This window comes from Erithacus rubecula (assembly GCF_903797595.1).
Source record: "Erithacus rubecula genome assembly, chromosome: 2".
Lineage (NCBI taxonomy): Eukaryota > Metazoa > Chordata > Aves > Passeriformes > Muscicapidae > Erithacus > Erithacus rubecula.
Window position 1 is genome coordinate 50488839 of NC_136685.1, and position 20110 is coordinate 50508948.

Sequence of the window (20110 nt, forward strand, 5' to 3'; positions counted from 1 at the left end):
CATGTACCTCTGGGAAACTGGATCAAGGGGATCTCTGATGTTAGCTGGGCATAGTGACCTGGATGTTTCCATGAGTAAAACTATGTGCAGGTGTGTTGGTTGCATGTAGAATTCATAGATCAAATGAAACTAGCTGCATCCAGAATATAATGCTTTGTAGTTTTCTAAAACAATAAATCCACTAATCTGTTTTGTCTGAGATTGAGTAACAATCACTCAATCACTCATTTTTAGCTTGTAGCAGTCAGTGCTGAAAGTTGAATAGTTCAGATGTTCTTCCTTATCAGCCAGGAACTTGGATGCTACTAAGAATTTTTTTTTTCTTTGCTTACAATGTCTGACTTGATGCAATTGGAAAGCAAAATATTTGGCTAACAAACACTGCATTACACAGTATAAAGAGGCAGGAAAATGGTTTTGCTTTTAGGATAGTAGCCTAAAATCCAATACTCAGTGATAAGTACATGTGATTTGCTGACTCTTTCTTCTCCTATTTTAGGGCGTTGTTGGAGGAGTCATGATAGTAACTCCCAACAATATCATGTTTGACCCTCATAAGTCTGATCCTCTGGTAATTGAGAATGGCTGTGAAGAATATGGACTCATCTGCCCCATGGAGGAGGTTGTCTCAATAGCTCTCTACAATGACATCTCTCACATGAAGATTAAAGATGCGTTGCCATCGTAAGGAGTGTTCTTCCCTGAACTTGTATTTGCAGATTTTCAGTAAGGGTCATTGAAAAGGGGCTGGAGGAAGGGAGAATAGAGGGAAAGAGTTTTAGTGCAGCAAAGTGCCAGCCAAGGAATGATTCACTTGTGTTGCTCTTTAGCACAACAGCTTTCTCTTTAGAACACTAAAGTGGCATTAAACACAAATAGGTCATGAATGTGAGAACCAAAGTGCAGAGATCAGTACAAACCAGTAATTAATAAAAGTGTTTGTAGTATGCCGTTATACCATGGTTGGGCATGGTTTGTCTCTAAGGCTCTTTCAGTGGATGTGAAGAGGTGTGTTACCAGGACTGTTTTCAGAGGGGTGTTTGAAACTTTTGAAGATAACAGCACCTTAGCTGCCATCTTCAGGACTTACAGAAAAGCCAGACTGTAGAATACTTATATCTCAGAAATAGTTAAAATCTATAATAAATAGACTTTCTGGGGTGGGCTACTTTCATTTATGCACTGATCAGGCACTGCTTATCTATTTATCCTTAGCAGAGTTTTGTTCTTATAGGCAGTACCTCTTTGAACAGTGAAATTCATTGAATTCTCTCCTTTTTCTTATTTCAAGAAAAACTTTACAGATACTCATTAAACTCATTACTGGAGTATTTAATAACTTCTTAGTAACTTCTAGGTGATGAGAATCTTGTATTTTCATTCTCCTCAGACTTTTAGCAGTAATGAAGAGCTCAAGTTTTATGCTGATACATTTATTCAGCGATTTTAATTTTGAAATGTCCTACTTTAAAAAGAAATATTTGGGGAAGCCTGCATTCAACCAGTATATTTGAATTATGGAGACAAATAAAAGAAGAAAGCTACTAGCTCTGTTGCCTGTTACTATTCTGTAGTAAACATGTTCAAACAGGATACAGCTTATCTCCGATTTTTCTCAAAAATAAGTTTGTACTGACTAGGGAATCATGGTAGGTTGTAGAAGTTGACTCATTTTTAGGTGTGGGAAATTATATTATTAATATGATATGAATTTAATTCCAGCAGCTAAATATATGTCCTGTGTTTTTTTTGTTATGGAACTTCTGATGACTTGCACATTCTTATTATATGTGTAACATTTCTTCACCCACGTGACATATTCTACCAAGTGATTTACTCATTTTATTTTGGTATTATACTTTCAGCATTTTTCTCCATTGTCTTTAAACTCCCTTATTTCCAGTACTGCACATTTATTTTGGAGAAAGTTATTTTTTGTTGAGTTTCATGGTTTATGTTGATGTTTAGTTTTTCATTTTTTTTTCTGTTTCCATTTTGCTTTTAACATCGTATGTACATCCATCATTTCCCCTGACAGTGACATACCAAAGGATCTTTGTCCTCTGTACAGGCCAGGAGAATGGGAAGACCTGTCCTCTGAGAAAGATATCAATCCCTTCAGCAAATTCAAATCCCTTAGCAAGGAAAAGAGGCAGCAGAATGGAGATGCATCCATTGCTTTGGGTGCCAAACAGATAAAGCCTTCAGATAAGGAAAAGTCTGCTGATTTTGAACTTCTTCAGTCATCAGAGAGCACAGGCTCAATCAAATCAAAGTCTCTGGAGTTTCCCAACAACATCACTGCCACTGAACATTTGGAAAAGTTTGATGCAGATGCATGTACCAAGGACCCTTCTAGGGAAAAAAAATGCTTCAGATACCAAAACCAAAGAAAAATCCCTTTCAGGAGAAGGAGAGGATGACTTCACTGAGCTGGAAAACACATCATCTTGTATGGATAGAGGGTTGGACAGGAAAATATCAGTAATGGAAGGCTTGCTGGCTGACCCCAGGGACTTGGGGAGAACTAAGCAGCAGGTAACCAAACCTACTACAGAAGTCCAGGAGCACTTGAGAGTTGATTCCTTGGAAAAAAAGGACAGTGTTGAACCTAAAGCTGACTTAGACTTAGAGCTGTGTGAAAAGCAAGATGTTATTCCAGAAGTAAACAAATGTGTCAGTACCCCGACAGGTAAGGTGGAGACTGAATTGGACACTAAGAAAGACCTAGAGAAAGATAAACTTATTGAATTTTACCTCAATAAAGATGGAAATGGGTCTCAGTCATCTGAAGACTTACACAAGGCTGAAATCCAGAAAGGTGAAAACAATAAAGCAATTGGCATAGACCTTACACTTAGCTGTTCAAAGTCCCAAGCTAATGAAGTCCATACAGTTAAAAGTATGGAGCTTGATTCCTGCTGTGTTGAAAGGAAAGCACCTTCATTAGAAATCAGCTCAGCAGCAGCAGAGAAAAAGGATCTGAAAGAGTCTGTGGACTCTTCGTTAGTACCAGCTGTAGACAAGACCTGTCAAGAAACACAGTTAGACAATCAATCAGAAATCAGACTGTGGCTGCTGCAGAAAATTCAAGTGCCAATTGAAGGTAGGTCTCTGGTTATCCTTGTTTCCTCTGAGACTTGGACAGCATTATGACGGTAACCTTTGAATTGACAGCTTTCTCTAATGTTCTTCTTTCTGTAATACCTGGTCTCTTTTTTTGCTCTTTGTGTATTTCAATTTTATATTACCTGCTGTCTTCAAATTCTTGAAGCTTGTAGTTTGATATGTAGCTTGTGTGCTCTTTCTACATTCACTGATCACTGCTTATGTAATCTTTACTTCTGTTTGCTGGCTTTAAGAAAGATAGTGAAATATCATCCAGTTTCAGTATTGGCAGGGCCACTTTATGGCCTAGGAATTGTCACCCCATATTGGTAACCACTGTTGCTTCACTGAAGTCTGTCAATTTTGTTTCTGATAGTATCCAAGGTAGTAGAGCTGTGAAGGAGGGCACCAAAGTGTTCTTGACAATATTTTCATGTGTCTGGTGTCTCCCATGCCATGGAAACCCTTAAAGAAGTGGTAAATAGGAATAAATGTATAGTCCTACTGAGTGATCACTTTTCTCCTGACTGGTCATTGCATTATCAGTAATAATTCAGGCTGTTCCTGAACAGGAAAGCACATACCAGAATGAAATCTCTGTTCAGAGCATGTACACACATACTACCATTTCTATGGCAGCCCAGTGCCTCTAAGCACTAGTTTGTCCTGGAGTGTTGATGCTCCTTTCTGGGTAATTTAATGAACCAGTGATTACCTTTGATTAATATCAGGTGGTAGTGGATGATTAAAGTGGAAGTCCTTAATTTTGGGAACAGTTGTTCTTAAAATGAGTTTTCTGGTTTTTTTTCATAAGGGTTTCTGTCTTGCTGGTGATACTTGGCTGTATGTGTACACCTAAAACAAAGAATGCAACTTCAATGTGACTGAAGCTATAGTTTGATAAGCAGGGTTGTTGGTTTTTTTGTGGGTTTTTTTGGGTTTTTTTTGGTCAGACTAGCAATTTAAGGAGCCTAAACTGCTTTTAGGCTTGGCCTTGTCTTGTGTAGATAAAAGGTGCTTGTATGGCTGTGTGACCGACAGAGTTGGGAAACTGACTGGGCTTTGTGTGTGTGTGTGTATGTGCATGTTTGCATGCAGGATTAGCCTTCAGCCTGGATGGGTCATCTGGACCCTAACATGTCCCCTTTATTTGCCTACTTTGTGTTACAGGTAGTGCCCAGCCTGGTCATCCTACCTATTTCTTTACAGGGCTGTTCTGTTCTGAGGGGATACAGGCTGTGACAAAATGGGAATAAATGGCCTCAGTTTAGGATGAACGTGGTTTTACTAAACCGCTTGAGCTGTTGAAGTCAGGTGTAATTCTGTGAATGGTGCCTCTGAGTATTCCCTTACACAAGATTATTAATCTTTGTTACAGTGTTTTATCAGCTGCAGTATTTGTATTTTCCTGTAAGCAGACTGTTTCTCTCGTGTCTTGTTTAGATATGCTTCCTTCAAAAGAGGAGAAGAGCAAGACTCCTCCAATGTTTCTGTGCATTAAAGTAGGCAAGCCCATGAGAAAGTCCTTTGTGTCTCAGAGCATGACCATGTCTCAACAGTACAGTAAAAAGATAAAGCAACCAGAGTATTGGTTTGCTGTTCCTCGGGAAAGGTAAGCTGCACTCCTGTTAGACAAAAATGCCTGGCTGTTACTTTTTAAATGTGTAGTGTTTTCTAGAGCTGAATCTTACATTACCTACATGGTCCAAGGTGTGAAGTGCAGCAGAGATGCTGAGGGATGTCCTCATTTCATTGTGTGCCAGTGACATAAAGCAGTGTTTGTTGCTGGTCTAATATGGCTTTTAGTGGGAAGAAAAAAGGTGCCACTTGAAGATGGAAAGTGGGGTGTATGTGCAGCTAACATATGATAAAAGAACTGTGAGATGATCAGGGTTTCAGCTGTGGTCCAGGAAGTGAGGGAAAGGGGAGCAGTGGCAAGAGAGGAATGGAATCCACTGAGGTGTCAGTGCTAAAAAAAATAGGTAATTCACATGAGCAAAGAGTCTTGTGGGAAAAGGAAGAAACTCCTAACTAAACAGATGTAAGGATTTCTATCTTTTGTGCCATTAAAAATAGTCCCTTTGCAGTAAAATTGAGGAACATAAATGTTTTCCTGTAGATGTATATTAATGCATAAATAGTACTCTAGAAAAAAGCAAACCAACAAACTAGAGAAGTGGATGTCTATGATTTTCCACATTAATCACCCAAGAATTTTCACAGGCTCTGAAGAATCAAATATGTGATCCTTTTCTTGACAGAAGGACACTAGAGCAGTTCTCTGGTCTCTTGATGAACCAAAATCAGTGATTCTGGTAAATTAGATACTAGGAAGGAGGAATGTGAACTTTTGATCCATCTCAGAGGTGTCTTCTTTCAGATGCAGTCAATTTAAAAAAAGAAATATTTAGTAATTTTAATTTCAAATATGCAACGTGTGTTGATTTAAGTGTTTATATTTATTGTGGTTTGAAAAGAAGCGTTTTGATTGTCTGTAGTAGTGTGGAAGTTGCTGTTCTGGAACTCTTCCTGGAGGAGAGGGAGAGGTTTAATCCAGCAGGAATGTGGTGCTTGAGAGAGAATACCTGGATAGCTTTTGATTTGCTTGCTATCTGTGGATCCCAGTCCTTGACTCAGGGATTGCAAAAGGGTAGGTTCAGAAAATTCTAGCTTGAACTTTGAGTAAATAGTCCAAGGAGTTGGAGTGGTGCTGTAATACAACACAAGGTCAGTAAGTGCCTTGGGGATAGTGCAGCTGACAGTGAATAAAGCTGCTGAGCTGACTGAGGTCGTCTCTAATCACTGCTCTTTGGAACAGGTCAATCTATCAAGCTTCTAACCACAGCCTTAGAAAACAGCCTTTCTACTTGTCCTTTTATGATCAGAAGCTTTCTGAATGGTGAGCAGACCTAATCCATATATAAACTGAAGTGCTGACAACTGTTTTGTACTTCAGTTCTTATAATGAGAAAAAAGTAACTTCCACAGTGAGCTGCTGCAGCAGCCCCTGGCCATGCTGGCTGACAGACCAGATCTTTGGTGTCAGGGCTGCTGTTTGGATCTTGATCAAAAGTAGTGGTGAATGACTGGTTGTAAGTTTGGGTCTTTTTGGTACTATTCATGCCTGTTTTAACACCCCAGAATTGCATGACAGATCAAGTAGAACTTGGAGCAGAAATTAAATGCAGGACCTGCTCCTTTGTATTAATGCCAGGCATGTCTTTGCCTCTGGAACAAGACGGTGTTTTCTTCAAGCTCTTGGATGCTCTCCCAAAGCAAAACACAACACTTCCTACCTTCTGGGGATATTCTTGCATCAGTATTGTGTGGAATATAAACAGAAGTGTTGCATCTTGAGGGTGCCATGAACAGTAGGTTGTTTGGGATAGCTTTGCCATGTATTTTTGACAAAATGCGAGATCATATACTAAGTTTAAAACTACTTGGAATGCAATTTATATTCATATGTGAAAATATCAAGAATATCACTCTCATCTTGTTGGCCACAAAGCAGCATAAATAAAACCTTTTCTCCAGTCCAGTCACAGTAGCTTGTGCAGCATCTTAATGCTTTATAGTAATTATAAATAAATTAAAAAAAAAAACTGTCCAAATTTGGAGTGAGATTTTAAAAATTTGGTCTGCATGTCTGTATTTAATGTAAGTTAAATATTCCTCTGGTTTGCTTTTTGTTATATTTTTTCCATGGTGATAAGTGTTTGCTGTTAAAGCAGCTTCTGTCATCAGTTGTGGAAAAGGCTCCAATTTCAGCCTGGTCTCATAGTCCCATAGCAGAGCTGCTCTTCCATGTGCAGGCTACTGCTACTTTCTGGGCCCAATACTTTCACATGTACTGCAAACTTTATTACTGCAGAAATAAGACTTTTAGGCTGATATTCTTTATAAAGGCACCAAATCTCCTGCCTCATTTGTCTTTTGTGCCTGCTGGAGGTGTCCTCTCCCCAGGCATGGCTTCCCGGGTGCCGCGTGTGTCCCGGCACGTGCCCCGTGACCAGCACGGCGTGGCTGAGTTAATCAGTGACTGCAGCACTGCTTTGTGCTGCCTGCTTGGTCACAGAGTGCTCACCTCGGCACACAGAGGGGATGCTGGGCATCTTGAGTTGCCTTATATACAGATTACTCAGTCTGGGGCAGCTTCTTGCCAGGTTCAGCTGAGCAGAGGGGCACCCATGCTTTTGGACACAAATAGAGATTGACTGTTTTGCTGGGAAGTTTTGCAATGGGTGTAACTTACAGTATTAGAGGGTAAGTCTGTGTGTGCTCTTACTGTGTGGATTTATGTTTAAATATTATGTAGGTTTCCCAGCCTAGTGGATTTTGAGTAGTAATATCTCAGTTATTAGGTCACACATTTCCTCAAGACCTTGTAATGGTGCCTTGCACCAAGACAGGTACAATAATGCAGAATTTCTTTGTTTGTAAGTAAGAACATTGACTAGTTCCTTAGTCAAGAAGTAAATTTAATTTTCCAGTGTAAATTTTGCAAACAGGCTGGGTTTATGAATGTATAATTTGCACTGAAATTGTGTAAAAGACACTACACTGAGATGATGCTGCTGAGAGGGCATCCACATTTTTGCAAGATTTGGAATCCTGTTGAGTAAGCCTTTTATAAGGAGAATATTCCTAGACTCCTGATAATGAGATATCAAACTGTACAAGGTAAATCTATGAAAACCTGTTTGTATCTATAGCTTAATGTCTTATAATAAGGGCTCATAGATGTCTCTTTAAGCTCATAAAAGCATATGAGGCCTTACAAGACCTCAGCCCTCAAGATCTGTGAAGAATCATCATTTAGTCAGGCACATTTATAACAAAGTCATAGGATCACTCTGGATTAATGTCCTTTTCTAGGCCAGGAGCAGTGGTTGGATTAGAGCCTTTTGAATATTTTCTTTCTGGAGTTACTAACTTCAGGTTTCTATAGTTTTTTCAGTAGTTGCTTCTTTCCAAGTACTTTGTTTTATCTTTTAGTGCATGATACACTCATAAGCATGTGATCACCAGCAGTGGCTGAGCTCTGGGATAGATTTTCTCACAGCTGTCAAGTTGGCTGTAAGAAAGTTCCTCAAGAAGTGTTTTTTTAATTTAAAAATTGGCTCAATTATTTTCAGTTTGGTAGGTTGGAAATACCATTGTAGCATAATGTTAGTATTTTATTAGCAGAGCATCCCTTTTCAGAATGACATCACCTCTGTAATCACCTATTTCTATTTTATGCTGCTGCTTTTTAAATCTGGACTGTCTGGATTTATTTTTCAACTGTCCATTGCAGAGGAAAACTTAGTTATGTACTACTTAGATAAACTGAGCATATACAAGTCCATGAGGCCTGACAGGAAATGTTCTGAGTATATTGAGGAAGTTGGTTGATGTTACAAAGCTGCTTTCTATTATCTTTTGAAGGATTGCATTCACAGAGAGTGTTCCTTAATAACTGGAAAGACAAATGCTGCAACCATTGTCAGAAAAATTGAGGAAGTATCTGTGGGAGAACAGGGCAGTCAGCTTCACCTCAGTACCTGGGAAGCAAATCCTTACAGACACCATTTTCCAGACGAAAAGAAGTGATCAGGATCAGCTGTCCAACAGCAAATTTACCAAGAGCAGATCTCTTTTCTGCTGACCAAATAACTTTTCTGTTTGAGATTGCTAGCTCCTTGAGCAAGGAGAGAGCAAGGGATTGTTGTTTTACAGTCAGATTACTGAGGCTTTCAGCACAATCTTCCATAGTATCCTTGTAGCCAGATTGGAAAGGTGTGGCCTGAACAGGTAACTACAGGTGGTTGTTAGACTGCCTGGACCATTGGGCTCAAAGGGTTGGTAGTTGGTCTGAGTGGCAGTGAGGTACAAGTGGCATTCTTGGGGACTGATACTGCTTAATGCCTTCACTGGTGACATGGACACTGAGACAGAACACACCTTTGTCATTTTGGGGAGTGACACAAAATTTGGAGAGTGCTCATAATTGGAAGGCAAGTCTACTGTTCAGAGGGGCCTCAACATAACAGGCTGACAGAAATGTCAGGAAGTTCAGAAAAGGCAAATGCAAAAGTTGTGCACCTGGGATGGAGCAGTTCCTGTAGCAGTAGGTGGGGACAGGCAGCCTGGGGAGTAGCTCTGCCAAAAAGGAGTTGGGGAAGTTGGGAGCAAACTCAACATGTCAGTGGTGAGTCCTTTCAGTAAGGAAGTACAGCCAAACAACCTGGGTTGTCATTATCCCTCTCTTCCTTTTAGACACTTGGTTAAAAAATGGAGGGGAGGGTACAAGAAACAGAAAATGTAGGATGGCACCAAACCCTTCTCAGATCACATGCTGCATGCTTCAGAGGAAATGGTGATAAGAGAAAAAAATCCCAGGAGACTGACTATGCATGGAGAACTAGTAGGATCACTGTTGGAGGTGTTCCAGCTGAAATGGACAAGAATGTGCAACTTGGAAGGTAGCTCTACTATAAGCAGGAGCTGGCCTAGATGGTTTCCAGAGGTGACTTAAAATATAAATAAATTCAGTGATTCTGAGATACGAGTGTGCTGCTCTCCTTCATCCACCTGCATAAATGTGTTTTCAAACTGATCCTAGCCAGACAGCAGAAACCACTACTTTTATTGTCCTTTATTAGGGATTTGTAGGAATTAAGTAGTTAGCTTTCCAGAGCAGGACTACTGTATGTACAATACACAGTACTCAAGTCAGTTGTCTCTTTCAGTTAAAGCTCAAATTAATTAGCAAAGAGCTAATCAGAATGCTTTTTATGAAACCTCTGTGAGCAATGCTAATTCACTCCTTTTATCATTATTTCCATGATGAAGCAAAGTAAATCTTTTATTCTTTCTGTAGTCTCGTTTGAAAAAAATCTGGAATTATACTAGTGACCCTAACAAATTGTAGCAGTGCTGAAAAGGTATCTTAAGATTATTTGTGCATACATATAAGTCCAAGTAACTTGAAATATAGGGGGAGGGGGGAATGTCTAAATTTCTGAAAGGCTTTTTTCTGTTTTCTATTAATCTAATAGTTGCTGGACATAACTTTCTGGTAAAAAGCTGGAAAAAGTGTCATAAGCACCTATTCTCTATCTACCTTCTTTACTGTGGGTCTGATTTTTCTGTTGAAAATTCAGCTTCTTGTTAGTGCTGTTGATCCACTGTTGTATTCCTGTTTGAAATTGCATGTGTTCATTTTAGCTTAATACATAAATTCCTTCTTCAGAAAATATTTTGTGGTTTGTTATGGATGTTGTCAGGGAATAGCTTTTTAAAGACAGTGGCTGGGAGCTGACTACATTTATGGAAGAGCATGTGCTGCTGGTACTATATCATTAGCAAAGCTGTCAGTAACAGCTTATTTTCATAATGCTAAGAGAATGAAGATTGTTTTGTGGTTAGCCTCTGTAACTTTTAAAGGACAGCTAAAACTGTAGAGTAGACTTCACTGGTGATCTCATTGCTTGTTTCATGCTGGAGGTCAAACTAAATGGATAAAGTGAATGTTTTACAAAGTTAACTTTTGTGACTATGACCTAATATCAATCAATTTGACTTCTTAACATGAATTGTGTGGGACTGGGCAAGCCACACTACTTTACCATGATGCCTTGACTTGAATTTAGCTAAGGGAGGAGAAAAATTAATTGTGGGGAGTGAAAGCAGAGAAACCTTGAAGTGGTTCAGGCTACCAGGTAGAGGAAGCTGTTTCCATGTGTGGTATGGGAGGATGGAGGTACACAGGTATCCTGTTTGTGTAGCTGTCCCTGCTTTGGCATTGGGCAAAACCTCTGTGCTGTTCATGGACCACTGAACAATGGTTATCTCTTCCTCTTCTCTTCACAGGGTGGATCACTTGTACACATTTTTTGTTCAGTGGTCACCAGAAATATATGGGAAAGATGCCAAAGAGCAAGGTTTTGTTGTGGTAGAAAAGGAGGAGCTTGATATGATTGACAACTTCTTTAGTGAGCCCACTACTAAAAGCTGGGAGGTGAGTGCTTTCTGCCTTTACATGAAGCATGTGAATATATCAAATGTGTATCCTCTGCTAAGAATCTCAGCAGCTGTTCTTTGAGAATTTTTATGATTTTTTTTTCATAACAGTTGCTGCTTATGTAGAGGACTCCTTAAGGCTTGCATCTGTCTCACAAATGTATTCATATTCCTTCAATCTTCATTTTTTCTCTCCCTAGAAAGAACAGGTAAACAATGGGAGCTCTCTGGTGTGCAACCAACAGAAGTTGTGTAAATATTTTGACCATGTAATATTAGTCTTTTGCAAAACTATACAGGTATATGTGGTCAGCATTGCTAAATTCCTAATGTATTTCCTTATGTATTTATATACCACAAATCTTCAAAATGTATATATGCATGTAAACATCAACCCAGACTCCTGTGTGCTGGTTGAAATGGATTGGTGTGTGTTGATATGCCAGACCTTGCACATTGGAGCACTGTTTGAATATTGGGTGTAAGTGGGATAAGTTTATCATTGGACTTTGGCTTTTTCATGTGTGGTCTTCTGCAATCTGTTTTAACCACTTGGCATGCCTGTGCTTGTTACCTTTCTTCTGCATAAAAAGCCTAGTTTCTAAGGGAAATAAGCTTGCACACATTTTTAAAAATTATATTTTATTTGCACACATTTTTAAAAATCAATGTTTAAACACTTTCTGTGCTAAGGGTATGAGATAAATGAAACAGACACTTAAATTCCAAAGTGGGAAATGTCTTCATGGTGATTTAAAAAGTTACCTGATTATTCATCTTAAACATAAACTTATTTTCTTGAAATTCTGCTACTTTTTTTCTTTTTTTTGGGTGAGCATTTTTATCTTCACAGTATATTCCACTGAAAAATTGAGCTTAAAAGTGGGACTTGTTATTTGAAATGTAGCAACATCTATTCCCAAGGAGCTAATATTTTTACAGTTTTGTAGCTTCTCTGTGTTGGCACTTTGTGAGCTGAAAGATAGATTAAAAAAACAAAGAAGTCTTCCTTGTTTTGCTTAGAGCTGAATTCAGCCATACATTGCTCTAGATTTTGCTGTTCAGTTATTTGTATGCCATTTTCATAAAACCACAATGAAGGAGAGTCAGTGATCTGAAAATAGATGTCAGAGAGATCTGGCCACACTGGGAGCTTGTCTCTCATTGTTTTATTTAGTTATTTATTGAAAGGAGGAAGAGCTATAAACTGATTTTTAAGGTGTGTCTCTTTTATTTTTAATATATTCCAGCTTCACCAATTTAAAGTAGGTCTGCCAGGAAATCTGTATTGAATAAAGTCCAAATTTGGTCATGATGACTGTGAAAGTTTCACTCTCCCTTGCGGGGAAACAGAAACTGTAATTGTAGAGAAGCATATAAGCAATTTTATCACAGCATGCCATGGCCAGTAGCTGTCTGTCACTCTCGTGGCTGAGAACTCTTGCCTCTAGTGCAGGGATAGAGTTCAGTGGGTACTGAAAATAAACTGCTAGATGATGAAACAGAAAATGCCTTTGAATATTCGAATTATTTACTGTGCCAGACCGGACCAGGAGGAACCTTTTGTGGAGGTATGTTGAACTGTCTCCTGTTTGTGGATGTGATGACAGAACTTCTGTCCTAGTAAAAAACGTGCTCTGTACTCAGGTGGGGGGGCATTTCCACCTCAGCAAGCTTCCTTTCTCAGCCCTATAAAATCTTTCAAAGACTTTGTAGATCTAGTTTCTGTAGTGATCAATTCTTTTCATCCGTTTCTGCTTTTGTGTGGTTTGTAAATACCTGATCTTGCAGATAGCTCTTTCTGCAGTTGTTGACTGAACTTTATTCACATAGGCAGTTCAGAGACTGAATAAATGTGTATGCAGAGAAGTGTATGCAGGGGGGCTTGTCTGTCTCTGGAGTCAATTTGAAATTTACAACTCTGTTAATAGGTTTTCTCTGGTTGCCTAAATGAGTTTGGTTCTATTTTGCTACAGATACCCCTTGGCTGATTTGATGTTGGCTGATACTTTTGCCCCACTCCTGGAGTAGAGACTATTCCTAAAAGAAAGCTCTCTAAAGGGCAGTAGTGTACTTTTGATTTAAGGTCTAAAAGGTGTTAATTAAAATTTATATATACACAATAATGGTCTGGGAGATAAGGAAGGAAGGCAAACCACTCAGGTGAAAAAAGAAAAATGATAAAAGTAGGAAGATTATTTTCTTTGAACAGTTTGCTGTGGGCAGTTTTTTTATTTTTTAATTACCCTCATTTTGTAGTGCAAATCTTTCATGAAATTGACCATATTAAAAAATTTCCAGCACAGGATTATCTGCAGTGTCAGAAGGAGAGAGGCTGGAGGGACAGGATGGAGTTGTAGAACTCTTGCAATATCATGGACAGGAATATCTGTAACTGCTCAGGTGTGCAGTGACACATGGCAGTGTCCTGCAGGCTGGATTTGGCCTTGTGATCCTGCCTTCCTCTCTTTTCCTGATGCTGCACTGGAGTGCCAGTGCCCAGGTGCCCTGCTGAGCTCCAAGCATCTGCAGGAGAGCATGGACTGGACATGAGTGCATGCAGCAGATGTGCAGCTCTCATCCCACTGGGAATGCTGGGTATGGCTGAGGGTATTAAGGCTGTGTGAGTTTCTCACCAGCCCTGGTCATCATGCAAAACTTCTGTGCTTTGTGTGGTTAAATCCACACCTGGAGTCAGTCTAGCGCGTTTGCTTTCTCACCTGAGGGACAGGTGTGTGTGTGTAGGACCTCCAGGCATCTCTTCCCAATTGTCTCAACTGTTGACAGCTTCTGCAAGTTCCAGCAGTGATCATAAAGGCGGGGAGGAATTATGCAAAACTTGATCCCTGTGTAACATGAAAGCCATTTGGAAGCCTTATTGGCAGCAAGGTACATAGCAGAGCACAGTGGGCTCTGCAGCTGCATCCTGGGATTCGTGCTCCAAGACACGACCACGTGGTGATACACGCATGGAAGGAAAAGAGGTTTAAGGTTTCCTGTTTGTTTTGTAACTAGGTCTCATTACTTCCCCTTTTCTTTCTCATCATCATCAATTTCTCTTTGCTATTGCTTCCTATGTGCCATGGTGACACTGAGCGCCGGCTGAAGATTTTCCCCATTTGCTTAAGGGTACCTGTGCTTGATAAAATTATCCCATATGGTGTTTTTTCTCCAAACAGTGTGACTGCTGAGGAGTAAGTTTTAAATGAAATGGCTTCAACAGAGGATTGATGGTGTAAGAGCTGTGCTTTAGGTTGGACACTTGTTCTTTTGCCACAGATCATTACTGTAGAAGAAGCTAAACGACGAAAGAGCGTTTGCAGTTACTATGAAGAAGAAGAAGATGATGATGCTTTGCCTATCCTAAAGCATCACAGCGCTCTTCTGGAGAACATGCACATAGAGCAGGTATGGCTGGAAAGCCCTCAGGTTTCCTTCTTAGACATGGTGCTATCTCTGTGGAGTGTAAGAGAGTGGGCTGGAGCACTGCCTGTGTTGTTGTGTAACCGTTTCCCTCGTTCCCTGCCCAGCTTGCCCGGCGCTTGCCCGCGCGGGTGCAGGGCTACCCGTGGCGCCTGGCGTACAGCACGCTGGAGCACGGCACCAGCCTGAAGACTCTGTACCGCAAATCGGCTTCTCTCGACAGCCCCGTTCTCCTTGTCATCAAGGACATGGACAACCAGGTAAGGAGTGCTTGTCCTGCTGGGGCGAGCAGAAAGGGCAGCATTTTGAAAAGTGATCAGTATGAAATGCTAGTCATGCCATGAAGTGATGTCACACCAAATAAGACACTGATGTATCCTTTTATATTTTCTACCTCCTAGAGTCACCACAGGACAGTACTTCACCAATAAAAGGTCTAGAATTGCAGTGAGTGCAGTATTGCCTTTGGAAATACCTTTCTTAGGTATCTCAGTTAAGATGTCACAAGCAATGCCTCTCTGGAGGTCTCAGTCTTCAGTAGCTGCTAAAGTCAGCAATGGTGCTGCCATTGTTGTCATCTGGCTTTTAACTTGCAGGATACAGAGGATGTGGAAGAATCCTTGCACATCTGATCCTCTTTACTAGTTGGTTCTTCTAACATGGAAATCAGCTCAGTTGTTCTTAGAAAGCAGTTGGAAGTATTTAGGGGTTTTTCTCTAGAGTTCTTCACTTTCCACAAAAGTAGTGTAATCATTTTATTCTGACAGATATTTGGAGCGTATGCGACACATCCCTTCAGGTTTAGTGACCATTACTATGGCACTGGTGAAACATTCCTCTACACATTCAGTCCACATTTCAAGGTAAGTGGGTGTCCACTTTCTGAAATAAGATATTTGGGTTCCACTTCTGAAACATTTATGAGATTTTTATGAAGATAGCATGTTTGAGTTTAGATTATGTGCCAGATGTTGATCCATTGAATTAATCATTCATTGCTTCAATGCAATACTTCTAGCAAAAGTGTCTGTAGTTATCTGAAGAGAGGACAGTGTAAGGAGAGGAGGAGAGGGTTTTAAGTGAATTGAAGAGGGGAGCAGGAAGGAGTTAAAGAGTGGACTGTCAAAGACTCAGCTTGTAAGGCAGTGATATAAAGAATAGGATATATTTTCATGCATTCTTAGGATCACAGTGACATAACAGTGCTAAGAGTGCTACTGAAATAACCCTTGATGCTCATGGCTTATGCACTTTTTCTGTATTGAACACATTGTTCGTTTTTAAGAGATCTTGATTTAGAGAGGGAAACAGAATTTAAAATAAGGATTAGGGTGCTTTGTTCATAGTTTAAATATGTTTTGATCCTTTACTTTCTACCTTACCTTTTCCCCTTTCAAGAAAAAGATGAAAGATAACCACACCTCTTAGTTGCTAAGAGTAGGTACCCAGTAGTTTGAGGTTACAAGAATCCTCACAGTCCAAATATGTTCATGGTTTTTTCTCCTCCTCAGGTATTTAAATGGAGTGGAGAAAACACCTACTTCATTAATGGAGACACTACCTCTCTGGAGCTTGGAGGTGGAGGGTGAGTGAGTGTTTGGTTTTCAAATCATATAGTCAATTTATCTTTTTTTAATTTTAAATGGAAATAGGGATAATGGTAGGTGCAAGAAAAACTTAGCAGTAAAGTGGCTGAATGTACTTTCAGCAAGTTGTTTAGCAGAGATACCTCAGAAACCTGATTTCTGTTACAGACTGAGAGCAATTTTGTTTGCTTAGAGTGTCTGATGTTAGGCAAGTAGGGTTTGTTGCAGAGTTGGGCTTGTTTTCAGCCAGGAAAAAAACAGATGGTTTGGGTAGTTACATCACTCATTGCTGAAGCAGTTTGTCACTGGAAGATAATCCGTAATGGCAATTTTGCCATAATTTTCTCGGGTTTATCACGTGGTCACACTGCTGCTATTAAAAGCTCCATGAGCTTCTTGGTGAATGCTTAGCCACGACTGAGCTCTTCACATCTGGCCTCAGAGTCACCTAGATTCCTCTGTATCGCTTCTTTGATTGTTGGTGCAGCTCTCAGTGCTTTACTGTTCCACATAACACTGAATCTGTTGTGTATTTCCCTTCTAGTGGCCGGTTTGGTTTATGGTTAGATGCAGATTTGTATCATGGGCGAAGCAACTCCTGCAGCACCTTCAATAATGACATCTTAACTAAGAAAGAAGATTTCATAATACAAGATGTAGAAGTATGGACATTTGAGTGAAACACTGACTGCCTTAAGGACTGGATCCATTAGGCACTTAAAAGCTATCCAGAAGGTGCAGGCTGCCTCACAATGTTACACGCTTTTTCCTCGAGTTTGTACCAGAGCATGACTACGCAAAAAAACCAACCAAACAACCCAAGAGTCAAAGAATTGGTTTTGAGAGGCAGTAAGAGACAGAACAGTAAGAGGTCACTCTGAAGTGTTTTTTACTTCCTCTTTGGCACTCTTCCATTGAAGATACAATGCGTATGAAAACGTTCATGATGTATAAGTTGAAAACTTTTTATGTAACTGTGAAAAAGATCCTGTGGAAGAACTATAACTGTCTAGTACATTCCATGTGTATTTATGTTCAACATGCAAATGCTGACCAAAAATAAAATGTTACTTTACCAAAATCTACAGCATACTGTTTGCCATGGAAAAGAATCAGAAATAGGTGTACACAGCACTTAAGGGAACATGTTTTTAAAATTATTTATTGTTACTGTATAGTAGATTTTTTTTTTTTGTAAATGTATTAGCTATGAGGTTTTTTTGTTTAATGTTTGAAATATCATTTTGATAATTACTGTTGAGGTAGGTTTCTTATGCATTGGCATTTATTCTGAATCAATTTATTTGATTTCTGAAGTTAATTTTTATATTTTTATTTTGTAAATGAGATTTGGTTTTCATTATACCCTAATTAAGAGGGTGTTTTTTCCTGGCAGAAACACTTGAGTGCATAATTCTGTTTCATTTTCTTTTCCTGAAATGAGGGAGAAGGTGGATAGTGCTTCTTCTTAACTCTGCTGTCACATTCCTGTTAATAGATTACTATTTTGGCAGTGTATGGAGACACTGGGCAGCTGCCCCCTGGTGTAGAGTTTATCAGTTCTGTTGCAGTTCACAGAATTGGGATAGCATGCTCTGAGCAACTGCCCGAGTATTATTTGACTGCTTATGAAGGACATTTCTAAGAGAACTGGTTTTCTGTATCACCACCAAATGATTCAAAATAAGCCACCCACTGTGCTTTTATGAGCATTTCTTTATAAATTGAAGAATATGTTAAGGAGAAAGTAGAATTGAGATTTAGAAAACAAAGTTCTTTTCCTAACAGGCCAGGTCACATTAGTGTAAAACTTGTTTTCCAAATAATTACATAATAATTTCCTTTAAAAAAATATTTCAAGCAGCAGTCTGGTTGAGGATTTGGCAGGCAACTAAATATTCTTTGTTTTTAATGAAATTATCAGATAATTCCTCCTCCCCCCTTCCCAAAGCTGAAAAGTCTCTATATTACAAAATTTGTAAAATTTATTTTGCTAATAAAATATATTACAGAATTATAAAACATTTGGTAAATGGGGAGAGTGTGAGAGAGGACTGGCAGTCTTCATTGTCTGCTAAATAATTCTGCTTTGCCATTAAGCTGTGGTTTTGTTTACACAATCCAGGTCTAACTAATATTAGGATGCTGGCCTGCTCTTAGACTTGAATGTTTCATTGCCCTGAGAAAGGCAAGTTTTAGAGACAGTAGTGTGCATTAAAACAGTACAATCTAATGTTGGAATAATATTAACTGAGCAATGCAACTCAATTTAGTTACTGCTCTTTCCTTTTTGAATAAAGAATTTAAAAAAAACACAATTGCTTTCCTTTCAAAAGCATTTCTAAATCTTAATCCTGCACAGAAGTTTCACAGTCTGAAAAAACAATGCTATACACACACAGTAAGGCTGTAACACGCTGCACATGAGCTTTTCACACTTCCTTTCTTTGTGGTCTACTGCAGCCATAAATAAAGTTATTATTGGTAATGCTTTAAAATACTTTGAAAGTTGTTAACAGCATAGTGCTTTGAAGATACCCAGAATATCTAACACTCTTTGCTCTTTGAAGTGGTGGCAGAAGACCACTTCATAGTAAAAAAAAAACCCAACTAAACAAACACCCCCAAAAAATGCCCCCAACAAACCAAATGAAACCAAGTTCAACATTTTGCATACATTTCACTATTGCTACCTACAACTTACTCCATTATATTATCCTTGTCAAAGCATATCTAAACGCTGTGGTCTATATTCAAAACAGTGTTGTTCAATCAAAATTCTGTGACCCTTGAAACTATGAATATTGAATATATGTAATGCAGTGCTATCACAATATTTTCAATAAAGGAATTTATGCATTCAGAAACTTGTTGCAGATGCTTTCTCTTTTATTCACAAACTTTAGAACATTTGAAGATTAAAGGATGCAGCTTAAGTTACAAGTTATGCTGACAAATACCTGTGCCACCTCATAGAAGAAGAATTTCAATAAAACTGTATTTTACAAACACAGAAATGGAGGTTGGAGATTTTGGTGGGCTTGATTTTGGGATTTGGGTTTTTTGTGTTAGTATGGTGTGTCCTTAAAGAGAGCTGTGTTTTAAATTCAGTCTGAGACAGACTATGATAAAGGGCTAAGAAATGCCAGGAAGCAGCAGTTTACCTGGTAGTTCTTGCTGCTACTCTCAGCTGCAGTGAATGCAGCTTATTTTTTTTTGACCAACCTCTTCCCAGAAGTCAAAAGTCCATGTGCATCATTTCTGTGTGCACCCTCTTCATATTTACAAAGCGTTCACATATATTTTTGTGTCCAGCCAGGGAAAACAAAGATGTCTTAACAGTGCTCAAGGCCAGGCCGGTGGAGCTGTAAGCAGCCTGGTCTAGTGGAAGGTGTCCCTGCCCATGTTGGAACGAAATGATCTTTAAGGTTCCTTCCAACCCAAACCTTTCTGTGATTCTATGAAATATCATACTCTGGCTGTGAATCAGCATAGCTGTCATGAGCAGGCAACAATTTCAGGGCTGTCAGCTCATGCAGTCAGAACTGATATCAGATTATAGCCCTGGTGCTGGGAGTGCAGGAGAAAAACTGTAGGCTCAGTGGGAAAAATCCCTGGAATTATATTAGTGACCCTGAACAGACTGCAGCAGCGCTGAGATGGTGTTTTAAGAATATTTATGCACCTATAAAAATCCAAGTAACTTGAACTTTCTCGAATGTCTTTCTTGGTTTCTGAATGCTGACACGAATTACTGGAACGTGAGGGAACCTCGCTGGCGAGCCTCCACTCGGCGTGGAAGAGCCGGGCGCTGCCAGCGGGGCTCGGGGGCCGGGCGGGAGGAGCCGGGCGGTGACAACGGGGCTCCGGGGCCGGGCGCTGCCAGCGGGGCTCCGGGGCCGGGGCTCCTCCCCCGGCGGGCGCTGCCAGCGGGGCTCCGGGGCCGGGGCTCCTCCCCCGGCGGGCGGTGCCAGCGGGGCTCCGGG

General features: G+C 39.8%; 1 protein-coding gene across 1 annotated transcript in view; it reads left to right on the forward strand.

Annotated features, from left to right (window-relative positions):
- NCOA7 (nuclear receptor coactivator 7) overlaps window positions 1-18991 on the forward strand; it is a 79262-nt gene extending 60271 nt beyond the window's left edge. The window contains 10 exon segments of the mRNA XM_079298085.1: window positions 500-684; window positions 2039-2363; window positions 2365-3106; window positions 4552-4720; window positions 10966-11113; window positions 14395-14523; window positions 14646-14798; window positions 15306-15401; window positions 16050-16123; window positions 16669-18991. Coding sequence (XP_079154211.1) covers window positions 500-684; window positions 2039-2363; window positions 2365-3106; window positions 4552-4720; window positions 10966-11113; window positions 14395-14523; window positions 14646-14798; window positions 15306-15401; window positions 16050-16123; window positions 16669-16804 — 2157 coding nt within the window. The 3' untranslated portion in view covers window positions 16805-18991.
- The last annotated feature ends 1119 nt before the right edge of the window (window positions 18992-20110 follow it).